This window comes from Mus musculus, chromosome 16 (assembly GCF_000001635.26).
Source record: "Mus musculus strain C57BL/6J chromosome 16, GRCm38.p6 C57BL/6J".
NCBI classification, from domain to species: Eukaryota; Metazoa; Chordata; class Mammalia; order Rodentia; family Muridae; genus Mus; species Mus musculus.
The window spans coordinates 93,690,992-93,717,954 of NC_000082.6; the positions used below are offsets into that span (position 1 = coordinate 93,690,992).

Sequence of the window (26,963 nt, forward strand, 5' to 3'; positions counted from 1 at the left end):
TTATTTGGTTTTTGTTTGTTTGTTTTATGTGTGTGTGTCCATGTACTATGTACATTCTGGGTGCCCATAGAGGCCTGAGGTGGTGTTGGATCCCTTGGAACTGAAGTTATAGGTGCTTGGGGAGGCACCTGGCAGAACAGCAAGTGCTCTTAACAACCAGCCTGTCTACCCCTTCTCCCCAGCCTGCCTTTATTTCGTTGACTAAATCCAACATCCATTCAGCCAGGCTGTGGGTCCTACAATATTAACAGTCTCAGCAAGCTTCTGAGTAGCTTCCACAGGCAAGTGTCCCCTGCAGCCAGCCTCCAGAGCCCTGCTGCTGGGAATTATGGTTGGGGGGAGACGAACACCACACCACACCACACCCAGGCATCACCAAACATTGCCCTTCTGCTTAAACACAGACAGGAAGTGGAGAAGTCAACTGTCTGGCCTTTTCATTTCAACTTCCTCTTCTATCAGGAGCCAATCACAGCTTCACATGTCGGGCTTCGATGCTTTGGAGACCCCTGCCAACTGTAACAGGCAGGAGAGCTCTTGGATTCGCTGCCCCTCCTCTGAATCCCCATGGTTGAGTGACAAAGTGTGTGACTTGACCTTGCTCTAATGAAAGCAAACCAGATTGAACTGGCTTAGGGCTAGAGCGCTGAGTGGCCATACCTCAGCAGTGGTGATCATAGGGACAGATCCAGGCAGGCCATAGCCAGAGTGTGTGTAGGGTGTGGGGAGTGACAGGTCAGCCCTCAAGAGGCGTGGTTACAGAGTGGACTAACTTCCTTCCCTTGCCTCCAACAGTCCCTGAGAGTATGAGCACCTAAGATGCTGTCTGTACCTGAAATTCCTTGTTTCCTGAACTGGGTTGAATCAAACTATTGCTGGCAGCTCAGAGGAACGCGAGTAATAGCAATGCATTAAAATGTTCCATGGCGCGTTGTAGACAAACTATAATCGGGCCTGGAATCCAAAGCAAAGCAAAACCATGAACTAAAGATCTGCTGCTTACCAGACTGTGTGTCATGCTGGTGTTTCCCACCACCATGGATGGCTCTGTGGAACCAGCGCAGTGACTCTGAACGCTGGTGACATTGTCATTTTCCTTCTTGTTCTTTCATTTTGGGGTATTTGGGTTGGGTTTGGGTTTTTGTTGTTTTTTTTTTTTTTGGTAGACATTGCATATAAAAAGTAAATTCCAAAAATTTATGTTTTATTATGGATGCATGTGTGTGCATGCATTTGTATATGCATTCGTGCATGTGTATGCATGTGTGTGTGTGTGTTAATGATATGTCATAAGTAAACCATGACATCTGCATGTCACAGATGTGGCGGTCACAGGCCAACATTCGGGAACTGGTTCTCACCACTGTGGACGTTGGGGATCTAACTCAGGTCTTCAGGTTTGCATGACAACCCAATTTTGGGAGTTTTTTTGAGATAGGGATTCACTCTGTAGTCCAGGCTGGCCTAGAACTACATAGCTCAGTCTCCTGCTCCAGCCTCTTGTGCTGTGATTTCAGGCGTGAGCTACTGTGCCTGCATTCACTCTCATTTTTCAAATGCAGACATAAAATCTCAGGGATGTTAATTACATTGTCCTGGATCGCACAGCTACAGAGAGCCAAGGCACATCCAGGACTGTCTGAATGAAGAGCCCCTGGTATCTGACCATGGCCATATCCGGTTTCTGCTATAGTTCTAGGAACCGTGGGTATCTTTGTCAATGTAAAAATTTAAGGGGGATTTCAGGGGTTTCTGCAACCATCACAGGCTGTAGAGAGACAGGCCCTGGGAGTCCAGCTCAACACTCAGTAGCTAGTATTGGTTCAGCTTCTGGCATTTGGCCCTCAATGGTTTATTTAAATCATCTTTAAACACAGCAGAATTTGGTGAGCATTATTATTCTGGTGACTGTTAGCTCAATCCCATGTGGGCAACAAAGTAAAATAAATACAGACCAGCTGTGACTACAGCAAAACTGTTGGGTTTTATAAATCTCAGGAATCTAGTGCGGCAGGAGGGAGCACTTCAGCAGGGTCTGCCAAGGTGTTCCCCCTAAGGAATCAGTTATGTGACAGACCTAATATAAAGGTTTATTGGCGGGATGGGGAGGGGACCTGGAAAAGGGGTGGAGGCAGAGAAAGGAGGAAGACAGAGAAGAACAGAAAAAGAGAGGAGAGAGAAAGGGAGAAAGAGGAGAAGAAGCCATCTGGGGACTTTGGCATGGGGGGTTGGGGGGGGATAGAGATCTTCTTATATGCCTCGCTCCTGGCTAGTACCTGGTGGTTGGAGATGCAAGCTGTTGCTAGTTAACTGTTGGGCAGAGCCCAGAGGAATTGCTGACAAAAACCCTCAGAAATTCCATGAAGATAGGTTCTATATAGTGAGGAAGAAATTATGTTAAGAATCAAAGGGAAGATATAGTGCCGGAGAAGTCTCTATCTACCCAGACAGAGCAAAGGTCCCCAAGCTAGAATGCATGTCTGCTCCAGCCTTCTGGGTGGATAACAGGTATTGTAGAAAGAATATTTTGTGTATTGTATGGATGCATCACCTGTCAATTAAAAAGCCTATGGCCTATGGCTTGGGCAGGAAATGGGAGGTGGGGCATCTGGGAGGAGAAAGAATTCTGGGATAGAGTCAAGAGGGAAAGCTGCCCTGGAAGATGTGAGGGGAAGGATGCAGGGTACCTGAGCACAGGTAACCAGCCACATGACAGAATGTAGGGAAAAAATAACTGGGTTATCTAAGTTGTGACCTAGTCAGAGAAGAGCCTAGATATATGGCCAAGGTATCTGTAAATGTATTTTGAGCGTGAGTCTTATTTTGGGAGCATAGGACTGGGAAGACGGATCGGATGTTAACTTCAACGAGGTATTGAATCTTTCCCCTGTGTGCTCAACATTTCCTGGTTCCTGAGGCGCTTGTCTGTGAGCACAAAGACCTCCCCACCTCCTACCGGAGATGATGCACCTCACCTGAGTGACTTGTAAGCTGTTGGACCGTTGTGTCCTCAGATTGGATACATTTCCTATCGAGATCGGATACATTTCCCATAGATCGGATACATTTCCCATCGAGATCGGATACATTTCCCATCGAGATCGGATACATTTCCCATCGAGATTGGATACATTTCCCATCCAGAAGAGGATGATTTAAATGCAGCATATTGCAAATAAATCACATCTTTTAATATTTATTTCTGTGAGGCAGAAGGACCTGCCGGGTTTTCTGGGTCAGTGTTTGTATGGTAAACCCACATGAACCATGCCAGCTTTGGCCTTTCGACTTCTTCTGCAGACTTTCAGCAGCAACTTTGATGGACTGAAAATCAGCAGAGTACCAGTGTGTGGATATAACATACATGATGATGAGCAGAACAGAGACCTGCTTAAGTGACAAGTAGCTGAAAAGCGGGCCCAGCATCGGTACAGAGCTGCACCCCGGCTCCTCTGGGAAGAGGGACATAGGTAGAGGAAGTAATGGATGCTGTCGGTCAGAGGCTGAGCTTAAGGAGGTGGAGGGTACAGTGGTTACTCTCTAGAGATGGACACTAGGCTCCTTTTGTTTTGTTTTGTTTTTTGTTCTGTTTTCTTATAAAGGACAACATATATTTGGAGCTGGCTTACAGATTCAGAGGTTCAGTCCATTATCATGGAGGCAGGAACATGGCAGCATCTAGGCAGGCATGGGGCAGGCAGAGCTCAAGAAGAGTTCTACATCTTCATCTGAAGGCTGCTAGTGGAATACTAATTTCCAGGCAGCCATGATAAGGGTCTTAAGCCCATAACCACAGTGACATACCTTCTCCAACAAGGCCACACCTTCTAATAGTGACACTCTCTGGGCCAAGCATATACAAACCATCATAGCACGTTGATATGTAAAATATTCAATGATACACATACATCACAAACTACCCAAAACTTTTACGTTCCATCTCAGACATTGCTTCTTTACAGTTTCCTCACGTGTAAAGCATTAAACATTTTTCATATTCCCTGCTATCTGTGTATATTTATAGTGCCTTATCTATTGGGGCATTAATTTTGATTTTTGCTACTTTATTATTTACTTATTTATTTACTTATTTATTTTGGCTTTTCAAGACAGAGTTTCTCTGTGTAGCCCTGGCTGTCCTGGAACTCACTCTGTAGACCAGGCTGGCCTCGAACTCAGAAATCCACCTGCCTCTGCCTCCCAAGTGCTGGGATTAAAGGCATGTGCCACCACTGCCCGCTTTTCACTACTTTATACTACTATCTGTGTCCACACCATTTGTTAATTCTATGTCTCCAACAATAAGTAATAATGGCTACCTTACTCTGCTCAAAATCACTGGATCTTCTTCTCCCCTTCTTTATCTGTGCTCAGTTCATAAATGAAAACCCCATTTCAACTCACATTTTTTTCCACCCCCTGGCCCTTCTTTATTTATTCTCTGAGACATGGCCTCATAGTGCAGCCCAGGCTGACGTTCAACTCTGGTTCCTCTGCCTCAACCTCAGCCTCCTCCCCTACTGCTGAGAGGACGGTCTTGCGCCACCCCACCAAACTACTTGGCCACTATTTGCATATGTTTTAAAATTCCCTGTGTTTGCTTCAAAACCCACTTAACAACCATAAGCTGTTACTAATTAGGAACAGAAGACGCTTTCTGTTCGTCCCCCGGGGTGGTTTGTAGGGTGGTTATTTATTTATCTATTTGTAGATGCTCCTGGTTTATGAAGCCTTTCAGCAAAACCAACTCCTTGGCTCTGAGGAGCAACTCTGAAAGCATCTCCCTTCCCACGTACTTCGCCTTTTTGCCACTTTTTACATAGAGGAGCTTGAAATTTGACTTGTATTTTTTCTACTGACTCTAATTTCAGGATCTCCTTTTCTTTTATAATCAGAAAGGAATTAACCCATCTTTTCCTTCCCGTTTTTTTTTTTCGTTATGTTATTTATATTTCGGGAGTTTGTGTCAACATATAATGAGTGGGAAGTTTTTAGTTTTCCAAATTCGACAAGTTGCATATCCGCTGCCTTCAGGACTGTGAAGTGATGGTCTATACTGCACAGCAACTTCGCCTTAGAAAGCTGGGGGCCAAATGCCTGAAATTTGCTCAGAGAAGAGTTCCTTAAGGTTATTATCGTCACCAGAAAGGAGAATGGCAACCACGTGAGGGGACACTTGTTCACTGTGGTGACTACTTACCATCTCTCAAGGAGTATCAGATCACCGTGACATTTTACACCTTACATCCAAACAGTATTCGTTGTATCTCAATAGAGCGAGAGAAAGAATATTAAAGATATTCTGCTGTGTGGGCCATCAGAGGCGATGGCCAGTGGGTAAAGGACTTGCTGCACAGGCATAATGACCTCAGTTTGGGACTCTAGCACTCACACTAAAAGCCAGGTATCAGAGCACTGGACTATATTCCTAGTGCCAGAAGGAGGAGGGGACAAAGGGAGCCTTGGAGCTGGCTGGCTAGCTGGTCTCGCCAAATCTGCAAGTACCATCCTCAGTGAGGGAGCTTGTGCGGCAAAAATATGGGCGAGAGAATGATAGAAGCTATTTGATTTTACCCTCTGGCCTCTGCACACATATCCACGTCATGCACACATATGGGCATGCACACAGACATATGCACACACATCCAGACACGGATAAGGAATATTGTTATGAGAGTTCTAAGGAATGATGCTCTAAGAGTTATCGCTAATAACAAATACCTCTGAAGCACAAGCTCCTGGGTTTTAGTATTGTACGACTGTCTGTGAAGACATGAAGGTGGTTTCCTTCAGCATCAGATGCTGGTCATCACGCCGTCGAGTTGATTCTTCCTCTTCATGCGTGCTCCGCTCTGAGGCCCATCTGTGCTCTGTCTGTGCAGCTGATGTGGTGTGTGAGCAGCTGTTTGGGAGGGTAACAGAAGCAGAGTGATCTGTTCGGTGGTTTGCACTCACATTTTGACTACAAGGTCTGATTTGGAGGTCTGAGAGATCTTGGCTGAAGTAACATGTAGCTTCAGTATTCATCTCAGTAACAGAGCAGGAGTTCTGACTATAGAAGGATCCGGAAGCCACTGATAGAGTGGGAGGCATCATGGAAGAAACACAGCCAGATAGGAAGCATATGCTCTGTATCCGTGGCAGGGTAGCATCATCATGGTGCCTTGGTATCTACCAAGAAAAGGCTAGAGCATCACGGGCCAGCCTTATGCTGTCCCCATTCCAAAAGGTGGGGACTAATTCTTAAAGAATTATCAATATCTATATACCCAAATTCAGTTTGTCCAACCAGACAGTGCCTAATGGATGGACTGGGTGGAGCTACAAAATGCAGTCGGTTCTGTGTCTGGTACTCTTTCTTTTCTAACACAGGGTCTCTCTATGTAGCTCTGGATAGCCTAGAACTCAAACTTGCAGAGATCTGCCTGCCTCTGCCTCTGCCTCCTGTGTGCTGGGTTGTAAGGCTGAAAGACCCCCGACGTGGGTAGTCAATCAATCTGAGGAGACCCTCTCAAGGACCAGCGAGACCACGATTCGGATGCAAACAGCAAGAGGCTTTATTGAGAACACGGGTACCCGGGCGACGCAGTCTATCGGAGGACTGGCGCGCCGAGTGTGGAGTTTTTACCCTTTTTATAGGGCTGGGGCTGGGGAGCAAAAAGCGCGGTTACAGAAGCGAGAAGCGAGCTGGTTGGTTAGTTCGAATAAGGCTTGGGGTATTTCTCGGTCATTTGGGGAAACTGAGGTGGGACTTTTTAGTTCTAAACAATGTCTATTTTCAAGAAATGGGTATGGGAGGGGTACGAGGAAAGGGTCTAATGAAGGTTCAACAATGGGCACACACCTGGTCAGAACATTGGCAGACACACAGGTTCAAGGAGTGGCCAGAGCACTGTGCACCTCTATTTTTCTAAATCAGTGAAGCTAGTTCTGCTAACACTGACGTCTGAGAGCCATCTGTTCTTGGCCCTGAGCCGGGGCCCAGGTGCTTGACCACCGATATTTGGCCCCTGTCCCAGTATTATTCAGCCTTAATCTTTAACTGTTAATCTTTAACTGAACTTTCTTGTAACTTTTGAGAACTCAGCTCTGGTACTTTTTCATGCCTTGCAAAATGGCGTTACTGCAGCTAGCTTGCTAAGCCTGATGGTGGGGTCTTTCATTCCCCCCTCTTTCTGGAAACTGAATAAAATCTTTTATTCACGTGATTCCACTTCTTCTGGATCTATTGATTTGAGTTGGTGATACTGTTGGGTCAAAACCAGGGCCTGCACTACCGAAATTCTGTCTTTTACAAACTGGACCAAGCGGTTGAGAATACAGGGTCCGAAGAGTAGGATTAATAAAAGTATTATCAAGGGGCCCATAATGGTGGATATTAAGGTCGTGAACCATGGGGACCTGTTAAACAGTCCCTCAAACCACCCTTGTCCTGATTCGAACAATTTTTGTCTCTGGTTCAACCTTTCTCTTAGCTTTGCCATGCTATCTCTTACTACGCCAGTGTGGTCCGCGTAGAAACAGCATTCTTCTTTTAGGGCAGCACATAATCCTCCTTCTTTTAGGAACAGTAGATCTAATCCCCTCCGGTTCTGTAGGACCACCTCAGACAACGAGGTCAGAGACTTTTCTAGGGCACTGACTGACTTTTCTAAAGCCCCAAGGTCTGTATGTATGGCTGCCTGGAGCTGCTCGAATTGTTTGGTGGCCACTAGGGCTGTAGTCCCGGTTCCTACTCCTGCAGCTATGCCGCCCATAGTAAGTCCTCCCAACAGCAGGGCCAGAGTTAATGACACCGGCTCTCTTTTATATTTGGTTTTTTTCTCAAACTGGCCATAAACATAACCAGGGGAGTGGTAGGTCACCTTTGGCCAGAGCTCAACCAGGACACAGTAATCGGTGGTGAGGTCGAGTACAGTGGTAGATAGGCAGGGAGTGAGCCCGGTGTTGCAAGCCCAAATGGTCCCGGCGGGAGCAGCCAGATAGTAGGACCCGTCGCTCGTCTTCTGGGTGGTATTACACAGGGCCTGATGGGTTTTGGGAACTGCTCCTACGCAGAGTCCCTGTCCGGTCACTTCGGACAGGGTCAGCTTGTGTTGGGAGGCCACGGAGCAGTTAGCTGGGGCAGAGGTATGGTTGGAATAAGTACCTAGGACGGCAACCCCTTCGTAGTAGGGGGGTCCCGCTACCAGACACAACCAGCACTCTTGGGTTTTGTCAGGACTGGTGAGGTTGAGAGCTTGGTAGGCTCCATCTACCAGGTTTAGCAGCCTGTCTCCCGTCCCAGGTTGTTGAGAAGGTGGGGCAGTCTCAGGGACTATAGAGGCTGCGCCTGGAGGAGGAGGCTGAGGAGGCCTGGGGAGCATGATCTGCACGGGTCGGGAGGGGGGTAACTGGTCAGTGATCACGGGATTAGGCCCAATGGGGACGCGGGGCCCTATATTGAGGACCTGGCGGGTCAAAGAGAACCGGGTCACCGGGTCGGTCCCTGTGGATCGGTACAGTCTTAGTCCCCATACTTTGGGGCCATCCCAGCTGGCCTTTTTGCCCGCGTCAGTGAATTCCAGGACTAGGGGATTGCATCGACCCCCCGGTGTGGCGCCCTTGATGTCACTGGAGACCGCTGAGGAATCATAACAGGGGCCCTGATTCCGAGGGGTGTTTCCTCGCTTAAGGGAAATTAGGTCCCATGATGATGATGGCTTCCAGTATGCCTGTCCAGTGGTCTCACAGCCCCATTTGCCACAGTAGCCCTCTCTCGGCCCTCCACACCCTGTTGGTACAGTATGCCCGGGGCAAACATAGAAGTCAAATGTTCTTGCCCTTTTTCTTCCCCCGGGAGTGCGACACCCGAGTCCAGTCTCATCCCAGTCGTCCCCTATTAAATCGCACAAGTCAAAGTACAGTTTAGGAAAGGCATCGGTCATTGTCCCCAGGAGGGAGGTAGCATTAGCTGTTTGTCCTGTCATTAAGTTGGTAACTCTCCAAGTAACATTGAAGACCTGATGAGGGCTGTCATGTTGTACTGATACTCCTGCTCTTATTAAGATCCCCAGGATTATTAGGGGGCCCCACGGGTTAATCTTATCTTTAAGGGGTTTTGAGAACGCTGGACCTTCCATGTCGGTCCTGATGCTGTTCCGGCCGGAGGGGTTGTCGCCGCTTTTACGTGAGCGGCGTGGATCCACGCAGCGATGCCGTCTACTTTGAGAGCGGTGGGGGTGGTCAGCAGGACGGTGTAGGGTCCTTTCCAGCGAGGTTCCAAGTTCTTAGTCTGGTGCCGGCGTACCCACACGGTGTCGCCGACACGGAAGGGGTGTGGTATCACTGGCTGGTCCAGCTGGTCCTGATAGGCAGCGGCCAGTGGCTTCCAGACCTCTCGTTGTACTGCTTGGAGGGCCTGTAAGTGAGCTTGGAGAGAGGGGCTATTAGTAAACTTTGACATTTCAGGATCATGGAAATTAACAAGGGGCGGGGGCGCCCCATACAGGATTTCATACGGAGTGAGTCCATGGGGGCCCGGAGTGTTGCGGGCTCGGTAGAGGGCTAAGGGAAGTAGGAGTACCCAGTCTCTAGTGCCAGTTGCAAGCGTTAATTTGGTCAAAGTCTCCTTGATTGTCCTATTCATTCTTTCTACCTGACCTGAACTCTGGGGTCTGTAAGCACAATGTAGTTTCCAATCAATCCCCAGTAGCTTGGCCACCGACTGACTTACCTGGGAGACGAAGGCAGGCCCATTATCAGTCCCCAACACTTGGGGCATTCCAAACCTTGGAAATATTTCTTCCAGAAGTTTCTTGGTCACTATTTTGGCAGTCTCATGTTTGGTTGGGAAGGCTTCAACCCAGCCAGAGAACGTGTCCACGAATACCAGGAGATACTTGTACCCATACAGTCCGGGCTTCACTTCAGTAAAGTCAATTTCCCAATGGGTGCCTGGTCGATGTCCTCTTACTCGTGTTCCGGCCCTGATCTTAGTCTTACTGGCATTTACTTGGACACAGGCTTGGCATGATTCCGCCACCTCGTGGAGGATCTTATCTTTATTTAGCATGTAATAGGGGCTTTCTTTCCTGTCTAGAAGTGCCCTCATCTTCTGATAGCTAAGGTGGGTGAGCTGGTGAAGGAAGTCTAATAATTTAAAGGTGAACTGGTCAGGCATCACAGGTTTACCTTGCAGGACCCAATATTTTTTCTCTCTATCATATGTGGCTCCCAACTCTTGTAGGTTCTTTATATCTGTCTCAGTATAATGGAAGAAGTCTGGAGTGTACGGGGTTGAGGTCTCTATGAGAAGTGAGGAGGCCTTTGTGTCAGTCCCCATGGCCGCTTCCCGGGCTGCCTGGTCCGCCATTCGGTTGCCTTTAGCTTCAGCACTATTGCCTTTCTGATGTCCTGGGCAGTGAATTATACTGAGTCTTTTGGGCAGAAAGAGAGCTTTCAGTAAGGCCAAGATTTCGCCCTTGTTCTTGATCTCCTTGCCTTCTGAGGTGAGCAACCCACGTCTCCTATATATTTCTCCATGGATATGGGCGGTAGCAAAGGCATAGCGGCTATCAGTATAAACATTTAGCTTCTTACCTTCTGCCATCTTTAGGGCCTGGGTGAGTGCTATTAGTTCAGCTCGCTGGGCGGATGTCCCGGCTGGCAACGCCTTGGCCCAGATTACCTCGGTCTCGGTGGTCACCGCTGCTCCAGCCCTACGTTGTCCCTCTTGCAGGAAGCTGCTTCCATCTGTATACCAGGTGTGGTCGGCGTCTGGGAGGGGCTGGTCCGTGAGGTCTGGTCTGGTTCCGTGTGTCTCGGCCAAGATCTCGAGGCAGTCATGGTGAGGCTCTTTCCCCGGTAGGGGGAGCAACGTAGCCGGGTTTAGGGCTACCACCGGTCCGAACTGGACCCGGTCCGTATCTAGGAGCATCGCCTGATAGTGGGTCATGCGGGCGTTGGATAGCCAGCGGTCAGGGGGTTGCTTGACTAGTGCCTCTACTGCATGGGGGGCCAGGATGACTAGCGGCTGTCCCATGGTTAGCTTGCCTGCATCTTTTGTCAGAACGGCAATGGCTGCTACCATCCGTAGGCAAGGGGGCCACCCAGCTGCCACTGGGTCTAGCTTTTTGGACAGGTAGGCCACCGGCCGACGCCAAGGTCCCAGTTTTTGCGTTAGGACGCCTTTGGCGTAGCCCTGCTTCTCGTCAACAAAGAGTTCAAAGGGCTTAGTCAAATCTGGCAATCCCAGGGCTGGGGCAGTTAGAAGAGCCTGTTTGATTTCTTGATAGGCCTTTTGCTGGTCTGGGCCCCAATTAAACAGAGTCCCCGTTTTGGTGAGAGGGTACAAGGGGGCTGCCATTTCTGCAAACCCAGGGATCCAGAGGCGACAGAAGCCTGCCGTCCCTAGGAACTCCCTTAGTTGTCGAGGGGTCTTCGGAGTAGGCTGCCCCATCACAGTCTCTTTTCTGGCCTCAGTCAGCCATCTCTGACCCTCTTTTAGAAGATACCCCAGATACTTGACCTGTTTCTGGCAAATTTGGGCTTTCTTGGCTGAGGCCCGATACCCGAGGTTCCCTAGGGTTTGTAACAGGGCCCGAGTACCTTGTTGGCAGTCGAGCTCAGAAGTGGCGGCCAGCAGTAAGTCATCCACGTACTGTAGCAGGATCAAGTCTGGGTGCTGGATCCGGAAGTCTGCTAGGTCTCTGTGCAGTGCCTCATCAAACAGGGTGGGACTGTTTTTGAAACCCTGTGGGAGTCTGGTCCAGGTCAATTGTCCTGAGATTCCCATCTCTGGATCTCTCCACTCAAAGGCGAAGAGAGGCTGGCTGGTGGGGTGGAGTCTCAGGCAGAAAAAGGCATCCTTTAAATCAAGCACAGTGTACCACTGGTGGGACGGTGGGAGCCCGCTCAAGAGGTTGTAAGGGTTGGGCACGGTGGGGTGGATGTCTTCCACCCGCTTGTTGACTTCTCTCAGATCCTGGACAGGCCTATAATCATTAGTCCCTGGTTTCTTAACGGGTAGCAGGGGCGTGTTCCAGGGGGACTGGCAGGGTACCAGTATTCCCTGGTCCAACAGTCTCTGTATGTGGGGCTTGATCCCCAGTCTGGCTTCTTGTGACATGGGGTATTGTTTTATGGACACGGGGGTAGAGGTTGCCTTCAGAGGTATGATCAGAGGAGCTTGGCGAACTGCCAGTCCCATGCCCCCGGTTTCCGCCCAGACCTGGGGAAAATCAGAAAGCCAGGTGGACCCTAGAGAAACATCCGGCTCTTTTGAGGTCTCATGTAGCCGATACTCATCTTCTATGTTTAGGGTCAGCACTTGCAGGGGCAGTCCCATTGGTCCCATAACCTGAGCTCCTGATCCCTCGAAGTGGATTTGGGCTTTTAGTTTAGTCAGCAAGTCTCTTCCTAGCAGAGGATAGGGGCAGTCTGGTACATGGAGGAAAGAGTGGGTGACCTTACCGGTAGCTAGATGTACTTTGCGATCCGTGGTCCAGCGATACCGCTTTCCTCCAGTAGCCCCTTGGACCCAGGCAGCCTTGTCACTTAGGGGTCCAGGATTTTGGGTCAGCACGGAGTGTTGGGCCCCAGTATCTACCAGGAAGGTGACGGGTTGCCCCCCGACTTTGAGGGTTATCCTGGGTTCAGGGGGGGGCTCCTGACCCTGACCTCCCTAGTCACCTAAGGTTAGGAGGGAGGTCTGGGGCCTCAGTCCTCGGGGCCCTCGTGGCTTCTTTGGGCAGTCCTTAGCCCAGTGTCCCTTTTTTTTGCAGTAGGCGCATTGGTCCTTATCAAGTTGGGGCCTCCTCCGCTCTCCCCCCTGTCTATCCTGTCTCTGACCAATAACTACAGTGGCCAAGAGCTTGCTCATCTCTCTATGTCTTCTGCGGTCCCTTTCTTTCTCTCTCTGCTCATCCTCTGCCCTACGGCGTTCTTCTTTTTCCTCTGTTTCTCTCTTGATACGTTCCTCTCTTTCTTCCGGGGTTTCTCGCTTATTAAAGATCTTTTCAGCTTCCCTCACTAAGTCTCCTAAGGTCTTGCTCTTTAAATCTTCTAACCGCTCTAACTTTCGCCCGATATCCGGGGCAGACTGCCAGATGAATGACATAGACACATTGGTTTCTTGCCCTGGGTCCTCAGGGTCATAAGGAGTGTACCTGCGATAGGCCTCTTTGAGTCTCTCTAAAAAGGCTGAGGGAGACTCATTAGGTCCCTGGGTTATCCCTTTTACCTTGGCCAAATTGGTGGGACTTCTGCCCGCGTTCTGGAGACCCGCTAAGAGCAACTGGCGATAGAGGACTAGGTGGTTCCTACCTTCTGTAGTGGTGTAATCCCAACCGGGGCGTTCAAGGGGAAAAGCAGCATTGACTTCATTAGGCAACTGAGTGGGGCGTCCATCATTGCCCCGGACTGCCTTTCTAGCCTCTAGGAGCACCCGCTGCTTTTCTTCTCCGGTCAGCAGGGTCCCCAACAACTGCTGACAGTCGTCCCAGGTGGGCTGGTGGGTGATGAGGACGGACTCAATCAAGGCCGTCAATTTACCTGGATCTTCAGAAAAGGAAGGGTTATTATTTTTCCAATTGTATAAATCCGAAGAGGAAAACGGCCAATACTGAAGCTGGCCATCTCCCCCCATGCGGAGTGGAAATGCCTGGGAGGTGGTGGAGTCCACTGCGGGAGGGTCTCTCCTTCCCCGCAGTCGAGACACCATGGGAGAAGGGGGGGAAACCTCGGAGGTGGTGGCCGCCTCTTCTTCGTCGTTCTCCCTGGCAGAGGAGGAGGGTTGTGCTCTGTACGGCGGGGGGTCCTCTGTGAGAAGGTCAATGAGGGGTCCGCCGCTATCAGGGAGAACCTGGGGCTTAGGAGGTTTGGACTTTATAGAGGGGGTAAGGGCAGGGTAAAGGGCAGATCGGGACGGAGGTTGCGCAGAAGGACCGGGCGGGAGGACGGGAGCTGTCGGCAAGGGAGGAAGTTTAGGAGACACAAACGGTTTGACCCACGGAGGGGGGTCATAGGCAAGTGCCTCCCAGGTGACGATATATGGGACCTGATCCGGGTGTCCGTGGGGACCAGGACAAAACACTCTAGACTTAACCTGAGAGATAATACTTAAATTGAAAGTACCATCCTGAGGCCATCCCACATTGAAAGTTGGCCATTCAGCGGAACAGAAGGTAATCTAGCGCCTCTTCTTGACATCCACAGACTGGTTGGATGCAATGCGCTGGACATCTCCCCAGTGCTGCAAGGTTAAACTCAGAGGGGTAGTTACGGTCTGTCCCATGATCTCGAAAACACTTAAAGACAGAAGAAAACTAACGAAGAACAAAAGAACAACAAACAAATCAGACGCGCGGCGCGGCTTCGGCGTAAAACCGAAAGCAAAAATTCAGACGGGGGCGGGAAGTGTCTCTGTCTCTCGTCCCCCAACAAAGCCACGTACAGTGGCGGAGCTCCAAAAAGTCCGACTCGGGTAGGTTAACTGATACAGAATGGGCCACAAAACGGGCCCCCGAGGCCGCTGGGACGTCTCCCAGGGGCTGCGGCCGGGAATACGAACTCGTCAGTTCTTCCGCGGAACCGCCAGATACAGATCTAGTTAGCTAACTAGTACAGACGCAGGCGCAAACATTGGATGCCGGCACAAACACGCACGAAGACAGAGACAGACACGAAACGACCGCTGGCCAGCTTACCTCCCGGCGGGGGGTCGGTGGTCCCTGGGCAGGGGTCTCCAAATCTCGGTGGGACCTCCAAATGAAAGACCCCCGACGTGGGTAGTCAATCAATCTGAGGAGACCCTCTCAAGGACCAGCGAGACCACGATTCGGATGCAAACAGCAAGAGGCTTTATTGAGAACACGGGTACCCGGGCGACGCAGTCTATCGGAGGACTGGCGCGCCGAGTGTGGAGTTTTTACCCTTTTTATAGGGCTGGGGCTGGGGAGCAAAAAGCGCGGTTACAGAAGCGAGAAGCGAGCTGGTTGGTTAGTTCGAATAAGGCTTGGGGTATTTCTCGGTCATTTGGGGAAACTGAGGTGGGACTTTTTAGTTCTAAACAATGTCTATTTTCAAGAAATGGGTATGGGAGGGGTACGAGGAAAGGGTCTAATGAAGGTTCAACAATGGGCACACACCTGGTCAGAACATTGGCAGACACACAGGTTCAAGGAGTGGCCAGAGCACTGTGCACCTCTATTTTTCTAAATCAGTGAAGCTAGTTCTGCTAACACTGACGTCTGAGAGCCATCTGTTCTTGGCCCTGAGCCGGGGCCCAGGTGCTTGACCACCGATATTTGGCCCCTGTCCCAGTATTATTCAGCCTTAATCTTTAACTGTTAATCTTTAACTGAACTTTCTTGTAACTTTTGAGAACTCAGCTCTGGTACTTTTTCATGCCTTGCAAAATGGCGTTACTGCAGCTAGCTTGCTAAGCCTGATGGTGGGGTCTTTCAAGGCACCCTTCAAAGTCAACAAGGGGGGGGGGGCTGAAGTTCAGTTCTACTCTGTCCCAGAATGAATAATGTGCTGGAGCTCTAAATTTTCAGATGAATGCTAAATTTGAAATTCTCTAATTAGTCCGACTTATCTTGTAAGAAACCTGCATTAGTTGCAGATGGCCAAGTAGATTTTGAAGTATGGAGTGTAATAACACAATCTGACCCAAGAAGACGCTTTTTAAATTAATTAGGCATGTTTTAAACTAACTAATTAACTAAGTTTTGGCTATAATAGGAACTGAATATAGAGGCTGCGTGTTCTAGGCAAGCGGTCTGCCATTGAGCTCTGTCCTCTGCCTAGGTTTACTTGTTCATTCGGTTTTGTTTAAGATAGTGTCCTATGGCTGTCCGAATGAGTATGATCCCCATTATATAGGCTTATATATTTCAATACTTGGCCCCCAGCTGGTGGAACTGTTTGGGAAAGATTAGGAAGTGTGCATCGATGTTTCAAAAGCTCATACTATTCTACACCCTAACCCCTGTCTTGTGTTTATAGATCGGGGCGAGCTCAGCTACTGTCTGCCTGCCTGCCTGCCTGCCTGCCTGCCTGCTGCCATGCTCTCTGATATGACAGACTCTGTCTCAAACAGTAAGCCCTGCCCTGATTAAATACTTTTATTTATTAGTTGCCTTGGCCATGACGTTTTGTCATGTCATGGCAACAGAAAAGTAATTAAGGCAGAAGCCGAGGCAAGCAGGGCAGGAACCTGGAGGCAGGAACTGAAGAAAAGACCTTGAAGGAACACTGCTTGCTAGCTTACCCCATGGCTTGCTCAGTCTGCTTTCTTATTATAGCTGCTCAGGGGTGACACCGCCCACAGTGGGCTGGGCCCTCCCACATCAGCCATTAGCACCTTAAGGGATGTGCCCATAGGCCAGTCTAATGGAGGCAATGCCTAAGTTGAGGTTCCCTTTTCCCAGGTGACTCTAGTTTGTGTCACCTTGACAAAAATTAACTAACCAAGCTGGGCGTGGTGGTGCACGCCTTTAATCCCAGCACTCGGGAGGCAGAGGCAAGCGGATTTCTGAGTTCGAGGCTAGCCTGGTCTACAAAGTGAGTTCCAGGACAGCCAGAGCTACACAAAGAAACCCTGTCTCGAAAAACCACAAAAAAAAACCCCAAAAAAACAAAAAAAAACCTAACCAGTCTAGACAGGTTCTCCTGTAACTCAAGCTGGTATCAAACTTGAGATACTGTTTCAGCCTTAGCTAAATTTTCCCTTCCTTTTTTTTTTCTTTTCCTTTTCCTTTTGCGACAGTCTCACATAGCACAGGCTAGCCTCAGCCTAGCTATGTGGCCAAGGATGGAGGTGAATTCCTGATCCCCTGACTCAGGCAACCAAGTACTGGGATTACAACTATGCACTGCTCTCAGTCCAATTCATATTTTTCTGGGGGGGGGCTCTCATGTAGCCCAGGCTAGCTCTGACGCTTCCACCTCCCAAGTGCTAGGATGGACAAACCATACACAGTTCAATTTTTCATGTGCATGTACGTGTATGCATGTTCACATGTGTATGTGTGAATAAACATGTGTATGCATGTGTGGAGGCCACATGTTGACATCAACTGTCTTTCTTGATCATTTTCCTCCATTTATACCTCAAGGCAGGTTCTCATGTAACTCAAGCTGGTATCAAACTTGAGATACTGCTGTTTCAGCCTTAGGTACATTTTCCCTTCCTTTTTTTTTCCTTTTCCTTTTGTGATGGTCTCACATAGCACAGGCTAGCCTCATTCTAGCTATGTGGCCAAGGCTGGAGGTTCACCACAGGCTAGCTAACTAGTTTGCTTGAAGATTCTGTTTCCACCTCCAAACTACTGGGATCACAGTGGGCTGCTATGCCTGCCCAGCATTCCATGGGTGCTGGGGATTTGAACTCAGCTCTTTATTCTTATTCAGCAAGTGCTTTTACCTGATAATCCATCACCCCAGCTATCTCCTTTTATTTCTTTTTCGGCAGGGAGGGGCTGAGCCAGGAGTGTGTGTGTGTGTGTGTGTGTGTGTGTGTGTGTGTGTACTCTTAGCTGTACTGGAACTTATTCTGTAGACCAGGCTGGCTTAGAACTCATAGACATCCTCCTGCCTCTGCCTCTGAGTGCTGTGATTAAAGACGTGTGCCACCACCGCCCGGCCATCTGTCAGTTCTTAATATTGTATATTTATTGCCAATCTTGATTATAAATTGAGATGTTCTTTTTCTTTTTTTTTTTTTTAACAGCTTACAAATTTTGAGTCAGCCAAGCTTTAACCCCTTCATCCCTGGATATAAATACTAGACATGTAGACGGTTTTAAATGCCTGCATGTGCTGGTTACACAAACGTCAATGTACCTGGGAAGAGGAGCCTTATCTGAGAAAAGCCTCCATCAGATTGCCTGTAGGCAAGTCTGTGGGCATTTTCTTGATTAATAATTGATGCACGTGGGCCCAGCTCCCTGGAGGTGGCACCACCCGGGCAGGTGATCCTGGAAAATATAAGACAGCTAGCTGAGCAAGCCAGTAAGCAGCATTCCTCCATGGCCTCTACTTCAGTTTCTGTCTCCAAATTCCTCCCTCAAGTTCCTGCCTGGCCTGAATTCACGGTACACTGTGCTAGGGACATGTAAGCAAAATAAACTGCTTTCTTCCAAAATTGCTTTTTGTCACCATGTTTTCTTATAGCAACGGAAACCCAGCTAGGGCACTGTGCCGTGACAGATTTGTATATGTTAGGTTTGGCCCAAGTGGGTGGGCTTTCTCATTACTGCTATAACACAATTCAATTCCCTCTGTTCAGTGGGCTGTGAGCTGGTTAAACCTTGAAGACTGTCAAGGGAAAAAAAAAAAAACCTAGCTGAGTGCTGTGGCGCATACCTTTGATCCCAGCACTCAGGAGGCAGATGTTTGTGAGTTCAAGGTCAGCCTGCTCTACTGAGCTACTTCCCTGTCAGCCAGAACTACAGAGAAACCTTGTCTCAAAAAGCCAAAACAAAACAAACAACAAAACATGCCAATTGTTGTTTGGCCATTTTGTCTAAGCTCTGAGATGAGAGTTTATCAAACCTTCACTGGGAAGTTAACTTTACTGAAATTAATGTTTTCCTGTTAAGTTGGCTCAATTCTTTGCTTCCCCACCCTTTCCATTTCAAGACCAGACATAAAAACCATTCCTGAGAAGACTAGAGTACTTGTATCTAGCAGATGGATGGAATAAAAGTTAGGGAACCAGACTTCAGCCATTTACATAACCCTTCCTGTTAGGGTTGTCATCTGGGTTTTGTTTTGTTTTTTACATTTAGTGTGTGTGTGTATGTGTGTGTGTGAGAAGACAGCTTTTAGAAGCTGGTTTTCTTATCCAAGAATCAAACTCTGAGCAGCAAGTGCCTTTACCCGATTAGCCTACTTGCCTTCCTGGATATATCTATTTTGGAATCTGATATAATCTATTTTTCCCAGAAAAAATATTCACTGAGCTTTATAAGCAATTACTAAATAGATTTGGATGGTGTCTTAGTTACTATTGCTGTGATGAAACACCACAACCAAAAGCAGCTTGGGGAGGAAGGGTTTGGCTTACTCTTCCATATCATGGTTCACCTTTGAAGGAGTCAGGGCAGGAACTCAAGCAGGGCAGGAACCTGGAGCCAGAAGCTGATGCAGAGGCCATGGAAGGTGCTGCTTACTGGCTTGCTCAGCTTGCTTTTTTTTTTTTTAAGATTTATTTATTATATGTAAGTACACTGTAGCTGTCTTCAGACACCCCAGAAGAAGGCATCAGATCTCATTACGGATGGTTGTGAGCCACCATGTGGTTGCTGGGATTTGAATTCCGGACCGTTGGAAGAGCAATCAGTGCTCTTAACTGATGAGCCATCTCTCCAGCCCTCAGCTTGCTTTTTTATAGAACACAGAACCAAACACAGAAGTGGATGCTCACAGTCAACTATTGGATGGATCACAGGACCCCCAATGGAGGAGCTAGAGAAAGTATCCAAGGAGCTAAAGAGATCTGCAACCCTGTAGGTGCAACATTATGAACTAACCAGTACCCCATAGTTCTTGACTCTAGCTGCATATGTATCAAAAGATGGCCTAGTCGGCCATCACTGGAAAGAGAGGCCCACTGGACAGGCAAACTTTATATGCCCCAGTAGAGGGGAACGCCAGGGCCAAAAAATGGGAATGGGTGGGTAGGGGAGGGTGTGGGAGGGTGTGGGAGACTTTTGGGATAGCATTGGAAATGTAATTGAGGAAAATATGTAATAAAAAAAATAAGAAAAAAAAAAAAAAAGAACACAGAACCACCAGCCCAGGTATGTCTTTACCCACAATGGGCTGGGCCCTCTCCATCAATCACTAATTGAGAAAATAAGGTTTTGTCTGCTTATAGCCAGATCTTATGAAAGTATTTTCTCCATCGAGGTTCTCTCCTTTCAGCTGACTCTAGATTGTGTCAAATTGGCATAAAACTAGCCAGCACTAGATAGCTCTTTCTAAAATTTTCATGGAATAGGCTATCACTGAAATAACCTTAGTCGGTAGAAGGCGCTGTTTCATCTGGCAGCGCTGCTGCTGGCGTCATCAAGACACGGTCAATGTCAGAGTGAATCCTGCCAGCTCCCAGACCCCATCACTCTTCGAGGATGCATGGACACCTTAACCCGGAACCCCCAAGCCTTCTGTTCCTGTTACCTGGGATTCTTCCTGCCTCCACCCCACGATGAAGATTGTGGGTGTGGTCCTGACGCAAAGCCCAAGGGTGCACGACACTGGGAAGGCCCTGCTCCCAGAGTCCGGAAAGCCCAGGGTTTTTTTTTTTTGTTGTTGTTGTTTTTTTTTTTTTCTCTTTTTTTTTTTTTATTAGGTATTTTCCTCATTTACATTTTCAATGCTATCCCAAAGGTTCCCCATACTCAGCCCCCTTCCCCATACCCACCCCCCAAGCCCAGGGTTTTACCTGCCTGTTTATGTGAGACCTTACCCGACTACATCGCAAGGCCACGCCCACCACTGGCCCCCCAAGTTTAGACCAGCCTCCAGCCCCAAAAACCCCGCCCTCAGAGACCCCACCCACCATCGGTCCACTGGCAGCTCCACGCGTCCAGAGCCCCGCCTTGAGCACCGAGGCCCCACCCACTCTGCCAGACCCCTCCCCCAACCCCTCCGCCTCCAAGTCTCCTCTTTCGCTCTCCGCCCTATGTGACTGACCAGGGCGCGGCCCCACGCCGCAGAGGCCAAACCAACCCCGCCACCAAGGCCCCGCCCACACGCCTAGAGTCCCGCCCACGAGGAGAGAGGCGCCGCCATACCGTTAAGGCTCCGCCCCCGTTCACGCGCAACGTCATGACCCCGCCTACAATGGCCCCTCCCAGTCACCGCTAAGGACCCCGCCCCACGCCGAGGGCCTGCCTCCAGGTCCCGCCCCCCGAGGTCCCGCCTTCCGGCCCCGCCCCCAGCCGCCCAGTTCCCGGGAGTGGCGGCAGCTGGGCGGAGGCGCAGCGATACCTCCGCCTTCGAGGTCTCTGCCGAAGCGCAGAGCCGCCTTGTCCCGCAGCCGACGGGCTCCGTCCCACGCCCACCGCCGAGGTCCGCGGCCGCCGGTAAGTGTGGTCCCCGCGGGCCCGGAGCGGCAGAGGCGTAGAGCTCGGGCGGTGGCGCGTCTGCTGCAGTGCGGGTACGGCCGCGCGTGGGTGTGGGCTTCAGACCCGGCCTTCTGCGCCTGGCAGGGTCCGTGCGAGCGGGCCTCGGGCCGCAGGTGGAGGTCGAATGGCCACCGCTGTCAGCCTAGCCGGCCCAGGGCCGTTCTGGAAGCTCAGCCTTTGTTGGGCAGGGCTTCCAGGTTCCCTAATGGTGTCCCAGCAGCCGGCGTGCACCAGCCAGCCTGCCCCTGCGCCGGCGGATAAGCCGCGGAGGAGGTGCTCACCCGGTGACAGCAGTCCCCATCTCGGGAAGCCTGTGTAGGGTTGTTGAGGACACCCCACCTTTAAAAGCTATTCCTGTGAAGTGTCAGGTGTCTTGCTTTTTTTCCCCCCTCTAGTGCTATTTGATCTCAGTGTAAAAGACCGAATTCAAAACTGGGCCAGTTGGTAAAGAGGGTTGATGCGCTGTAGAAGCAGGGACATTATCAGCAAGTAAATAGGAAGGCTGCTGATTGTCGGCTTTTACTGTGTTCATCATACTCCTTCCTTGTAAGCATGTTTACAACCGACTTCCGGATCCAGCAGATGGCTTTTGCGTCTTCACCTGAGCTTAGAAATTAGGAATGGGTAAGGCGAGAGCACTCCTACGAATGCTTTCTGTTTCAAGGTAAAGGTATCGGGTGCACGTGTGCATAGGGCTTTGCGTATTATCTTTTGTAGCCTCCATAGCGCTATCAGCCCACTGAACTGCGGTTGTATCTCACAAAAATAGGTGTTGGAGATGGCTTGTGAGAGGGGCTGTTTAGAGGTTGACCTAGCCATTGTATAACAGAACTGAGCCCGAATCCTATGCCTACCACTAATCCCTAATATCCCCATCTTTCGGCAGTAATGTCCCTTGTGGGACTCCAGTGTGTTTCGTAAGTGAAATCAGTGTAGAGCTGACACAGAAACTGTGTAGTGTTGTAATTCCCCATGCCCGTATTTTGAAGGGGTTCGCTTGAATAACCTCTGAGCTTCTTACCTGTGCAGTTGTGCCAGCATTGGGCCCTCACAGAGAAAGAACTGCACCTGCTGCCTGTTCATACCTGGCTGACAGCCTCCTTGCCAAGGGCAGCCAGGCGCTCTCTGTCATCCTGGACACTCACCGTCTCAGTGATGCAGCTCTTCCTGGCATCATGAGAGTCCACACCTGTGGGCTCCGAGGACTCCTTTGCTGATAGCTTGCCTTCCTCTTTCCTCTCTTGTCCAAACCAGACTCGGATAGCTCTGTGTGTGTGTGTGTGTGTGTGTGTGTGTGTGTGTGTGTGTGAGAGAGAGAGAGAGAGAGAGAGAGAGAGAGAGAGAAGAGAGTGTGTGAGTGTGTATGTGTGTGTGAGAGTGTGTATGTGTGTGTAAGAGAGTGTATGTGAGTATGTGTATGAGAGAGAGTGTGTGAGTGTGTGTGTGTGTGTGAGAGAGAGAGAGTGTATGTGAGTATGTGTATGAGAGTGTGTGAGTGTGTGTGTGAGAGAGAGAGGAGAGAGAGTGTGTGAGTGTGTATGTGTGTGTGAGAGTGTGTATGTGTGTGTAAGAGAAAGAGTGTATGTGAGTATGTGTATGAGAGTGTGTGAGTGTGTGTGTGTGTGAGAGAGAGAGTGTGTATGTGAGTATGTGTATGAGAGTGTGTGAGTGTGTGAGAGAGAGAGAGAGAGAGAGGAGAGAGTGTGTGAGTGTGTATGTGTGTGTGAGAGTGTGTATGTGTGTGTAAGAGAAAGAGTGTATGTGAGTATGTGTATGAGAGTGTGTGAGAATGTGTGTGTGTGTGTGTGTGAGAGAGAGAGAGAGAGAGAGAGTGAGTTGCAGCCAATCTTTGGGCTTCCTTTCTCAGGAAAGACATCCTTTTTATTTTGAGGCAAAGTCTCTCCTTGAGCCGGGAGCCCAGGTTAGGCCAGGCTGGTGGACAGAGCCCTGTGCTAGGATTACAAATGTGTACCCAGCACATCTGGCCTTTCTATCTGGGTTGTGGGGATGGTTCAGGTGCTCAGCACTTACCTGACTGAGCCACCTCCCCAGCCCAGACTCAGTCAGTATTCTAGCCTACCCTCTGTCACCTCATGTCAGCCTTATTCAGCTGCAGTTATTTAAGTAGTTCCTCAAGTTAGACTAGAGACCCAGTCCTGCTTGAGAATCTTTGTTCTGGGACACTTAATAAACAAACTATGCTTGGGATATTTCAGGACTGCTGTTGTATTGGAGTTCAGACTGAAAATTCCTTAGAGGAACAGGGGGTGGGGGTGGGTGCAGGGAGCTTATAGACTTTGTGGCTATAGCAACTTTGTAGACTTGGCAGAATAAAAGCACTGCTGCTCTGATCGCCACCCTTTCCTCCTGTTTTCACAAAGCAAGAAACCTAGTATTTCAGAAAAAAGCTTACAGGTCCTCCCGAGAGTGAATCTTGTGGGTTCATTTGCATAGGCAGCAGCAGCAGCAGTGTGGAGGGATGCGTCTCTCTGGGAACACACCCAGTACAGTGAAGGGAGCAGAGGGTGGAGCCTTGTAGAATGAGGGAGGCATTGGTAATGAGGAGAGCTTTACATGGGCAACAAGAGGATTCTGGGAGTGCCACGCGAGAAACTGGGAGAGGGAGAAGAATGAGAGTGAGAGACTGGACACTTGCAGGACAGAGGGACAGGCAGAGGCAGAGGACAGGGGCAGGCAGAGGACAGAGGGACAGACAGAGGGAGCAGGACAGAGGGACAGGCAGAGGACAGAGGGACAGGCAGAGGCAGAGGACAGAGGGACAGACAGAGGGAGCAGGACAGAGGGGCAGGCAGAAGACAGGGGCAGGCAGAGGACAGAGGGACAGACAAAGGAAGAGGACAGAGGGGCAGGCAGAGGCAGCAGGACAGAGGGGACAGGCAGAGGCAGCAGGACCTAGTGTGAGTGTGGTAGGTGAAGGGAAGGAGAAGTCTAGAGCCGTAGAGGAGCCACTTTGTACAGTGTGGGAAAATGAGGGAAGAGAGTGCTGAGTGGGTAGAATTCAGAGTTTAGTTTTTGTTTTTTGTTTTTTGTTTTTTTTAAAAAGCATTAATTTGGGTATAATTTTCAGACCATCAAATTCACCAGGTATATAATTCAGCAATTTTCAGTGGAGTTACAGAGTTGAGCAGTGATCGCCATAATCACATTTCCATGACCTCAAAATGACCCTGTCTGTCTGTTTCTGGTCCACCCAGGCAACCACTAACCTGCTTCCCATCTTGAGAGACTTGCCCACCTTGGATATTTCATCCAAATGGAGTCAGAGAATACATGATCTTGCTTGGCTGGCCGTTTCCACTAAGCTTATGCTTTCTTTTCCCCACCATCCCCCACCCCACAGCATCTCATGACCCCTCTCCTCACTGTACGTATGTCTGTCTGTGTCATGACCCTCAGGATCTCATACATCTTAGCTTGGTCTTGAATTTACCATGTCTCTGAGGTTAACCTTGAACTCTCAGTTCAAGTGAATTCTCTTGTCTCACTGCCTAGTGCCATGACTACAGACCTGTTTACCACATCTGGCCAGAACTCCTGTAACAAGTACTTTACCCACTGAGCCATCTTGCCAGTCCTCTTACTTGGTTTTTGTGGAAAGGGTTTCCAGTCTCCTAGTCTAGTCATACAGGACTGAATTGCTAAGTGGACCTCTTAGGTTGAAAGCACGCCTTTGGGTTTAATAAAGGCCCATTGATGGGAGGGGCCTTGGGCATGCAGAATTACCAGCCAGCCATAGGATATAATTTTGTTGGTTTCTCTCCTAGAATTAGTTTTGTCCATTAGGCAGATCCAGCTTCCTTGCTTCTCTCTGCCCAGTGAGCTTGTGTCCCTCGGAATCCGTGAGGGTGGGAACTCTTTATCTCTATTTACCCAGTGCCTGGCCTAGGAACCTGGCTAAATATTTGAATTGGATTGCCCAGTAAGCCCAGCCTGTGGACACAGGTCTCTCGTGCTCTGAGTTGGGGAGGATTTCTGCTCAGGAGCAGTGCCCTCATGTGTTTTCTGATTTCACGTCTAGATCCCTCCTTCTGTGAGGATGTAAGATGGACCCGGAGGAGCAGGAGCTACTGAACGATTACAGATACAGAAGCTACTCCTCAGTAATCGAGAAGGCGTTGAGAAACTTTGAGTCCTCCAGCGAATGGGCAGATCTCATCTCTTCGCTCGGCAAGCTCAACAAGGTGCTGGGTCACTTCCTATGGGAGGGTAGCGTTGGGAACCATGGCATTGGGGAATGGAGGTGTCTTCTTATGGTGGGGAATTTGCTGTGGGTGGTTAGAACAGCTAGAAAGACAGAAAAGAACAACCAGGGCTTCTGTCGCTCAGACTCACCCTCGCCTAGTTCATGTCACTACATTAACTTCCAGTGTCTTTGGAGCACAAAAGACAGATGGATACTGTGTTGGTATTTTATAGTGTGGATATGGTGCAGTGGTCTTTTTGCTTTTTGGTTTTTCCAGCCAAGATTTCTCTGTGTGTCCTGAGACTCTGTAGACCAGGCTGCCCTCGAGCTCAGGGATACACCTGCCTCTGCCTCCAAGTGCTGGGAGTTAAGACGTGTACAGCTACACCTGGCTGCAATGGCTTTTTTCCTTAAGTCTGTGTATTGACGGGATGTACAGTGGCCAGTATTATTCAGTTATTCAGAGGTTATTCTGCGTCGGATGGGGATTTTTCTGTTCCTTTTGTGCTGTACTTTTTCTAGAGCTGACTGGAGACTTCTAGAAGAACAGAAAGCAAAATAATTGCACGTGTGCCTATGTATGTGAGTGTGGGAGTGTGTGTGTGTGTGTGTGTGTGTGAGAGAGAGAGAGAGAGAGAGAGAGAGAGAGAATGTGGTTGTGGAGAAGGATTGTGCTCTGGGAAGATCCAACTGAATAAAGGGGGCTCCAGCTATCTCTTTACGATCTTCCTGTCCTGCCCAAAGGGAAGACTCTGCAGGGACTTTCAGAGACCATTGTGGCATGTAGTGGACAGCCACTGTGGTGAAGAAGCGTCTGTGCCCTCTCAGGTTGTCTGGCCATCACTTGGCTTTGGAGCATGAGTATCAGGTGGGAGTTGGAAGATTCCCATCTCTGTGCAGGTCAGGAGACTCCAGCAAACCCCACTGAGAAGAGGCTGCCTCCCTTTATCTTTCCCAGGTATAGGGTAGGGGGTTGGTGGAGAATAGACAGATTGAGCCAGATACACTGCCTGGGCAGCTGTTATGTCCCTCTGCGGCCAGAAAGCAGCCCTCAGAGTGCTTGCTTGGCTCGCCTAAGGCCCTGGGCTCCAGTCCCAGCATAGGCGTGGGGGTGGGGCAAGCATCTCAGCCTGGCAGATGGCTGTCCTGGGCTTGGTGAGATAGGAGGTTAGTACTCATTGGCCAGGAAACTCCTGGTCTCCTGGAAGGGATGTTTACATGGAAATGTCACAGGCAGGCGCTCAGTAGGAGAGGCAAATGTCTACTCCTGAGGCCTGTTTTACATAGGCTACAGAAGCCTGAGTCTCTGTGGTTGGACAGCTCCAGCCATGCTCAGGTCAAAGGGTTACTCCGAGAGGCACAGCTGGAGACTGAGGCATGTCTGAGTCCTGCTGGGTCTTACTCCTCAGAGCCTGACCTACCCAGTGTCCAAGAGCACACACCAGGTTCCCTGCAGAGGGAAGTGAAGAAGGACTAGGAGCTGAAGGCAGCCTGAAACACAGGATAAGTTCAAACCCAGCCTGAGCCATTGTGCTGTTTCAGAAGCTAACAAAAGGAAAGACAGGAAAGAACACTGTGCCTGTTTATCTCAGAAAAAAGCAGTTGTGATCCTCATTTCTACCTTTCAAAAAAAAAAGGGG

At 49.5% G+C, this 26,963-nt stretch overlaps 2 protein-coding genes and 1 long non-coding RNA gene across 26 annotated transcripts in view; 2 read left to right on the forward strand and 1 right to left on the reverse strand.

Moving 5' to 3' along the window:
* Positions 1–7,816: 7,816 nt before the first annotated feature.
* On the reverse strand, positions 7,817–12,568 carry Gm52236 (predicted gene, 52236; the record flags this gene model as incomplete). Its single annotated transcript, XM_030249374.1, has 3 exons — positions 7,817–9,411; positions 10,582–10,836; positions 11,590–12,568. Coding segments are annotated over 3 exons (1,584 nt in total), but the record flags the coding sequence as incomplete, so codon positions are not given.
* A 1,857-nt stretch (positions 12,569–14,425) lies between these two features.
* Gm41501 lies at positions 14,426–18,641 on the forward strand. The gene is made up of 3 exons (XR_876265.3): positions 14,426–14,464; positions 15,991–16,083; positions 17,717–18,641. It is a non-coding gene; the product is annotated as a predicted gene, 41501 (long non-coding RNA).
* A 2,274-nt stretch (positions 18,642–20,915) lies between these two features.
* The window catches only part of Dop1b (DOP1 leucine zipper like protein B), a 98,682-nt gene continuing 92,634 nt past the window's right edge, over positions 20,916–26,963 (forward strand). For 18 of the 24 annotated variants that reach the window (XR_001781862.2, XR_003951829.1, XR_001781864.2 and 15 more), the window contains exons 1-2: positions 20,918–21,077; positions 25,159–25,321. Coding sequence is in view for 11 of the 24 variants with exons in the window: in XM_011246143.1 (XP_011244445.1) it covers positions 25,184–25,321 (138 nt within the window). In the remaining 13 variants the exon portion in view is untranslated. Of the gene's footprint in view, positions 21,152–25,158; positions 25,322–26,963 lie in introns of all 24 variants that reach the window. The other 6 variants (NM_027293.1, NM_026700.2, XM_030249264.1 and 3 more) reach the window with 4 other exon arrangements.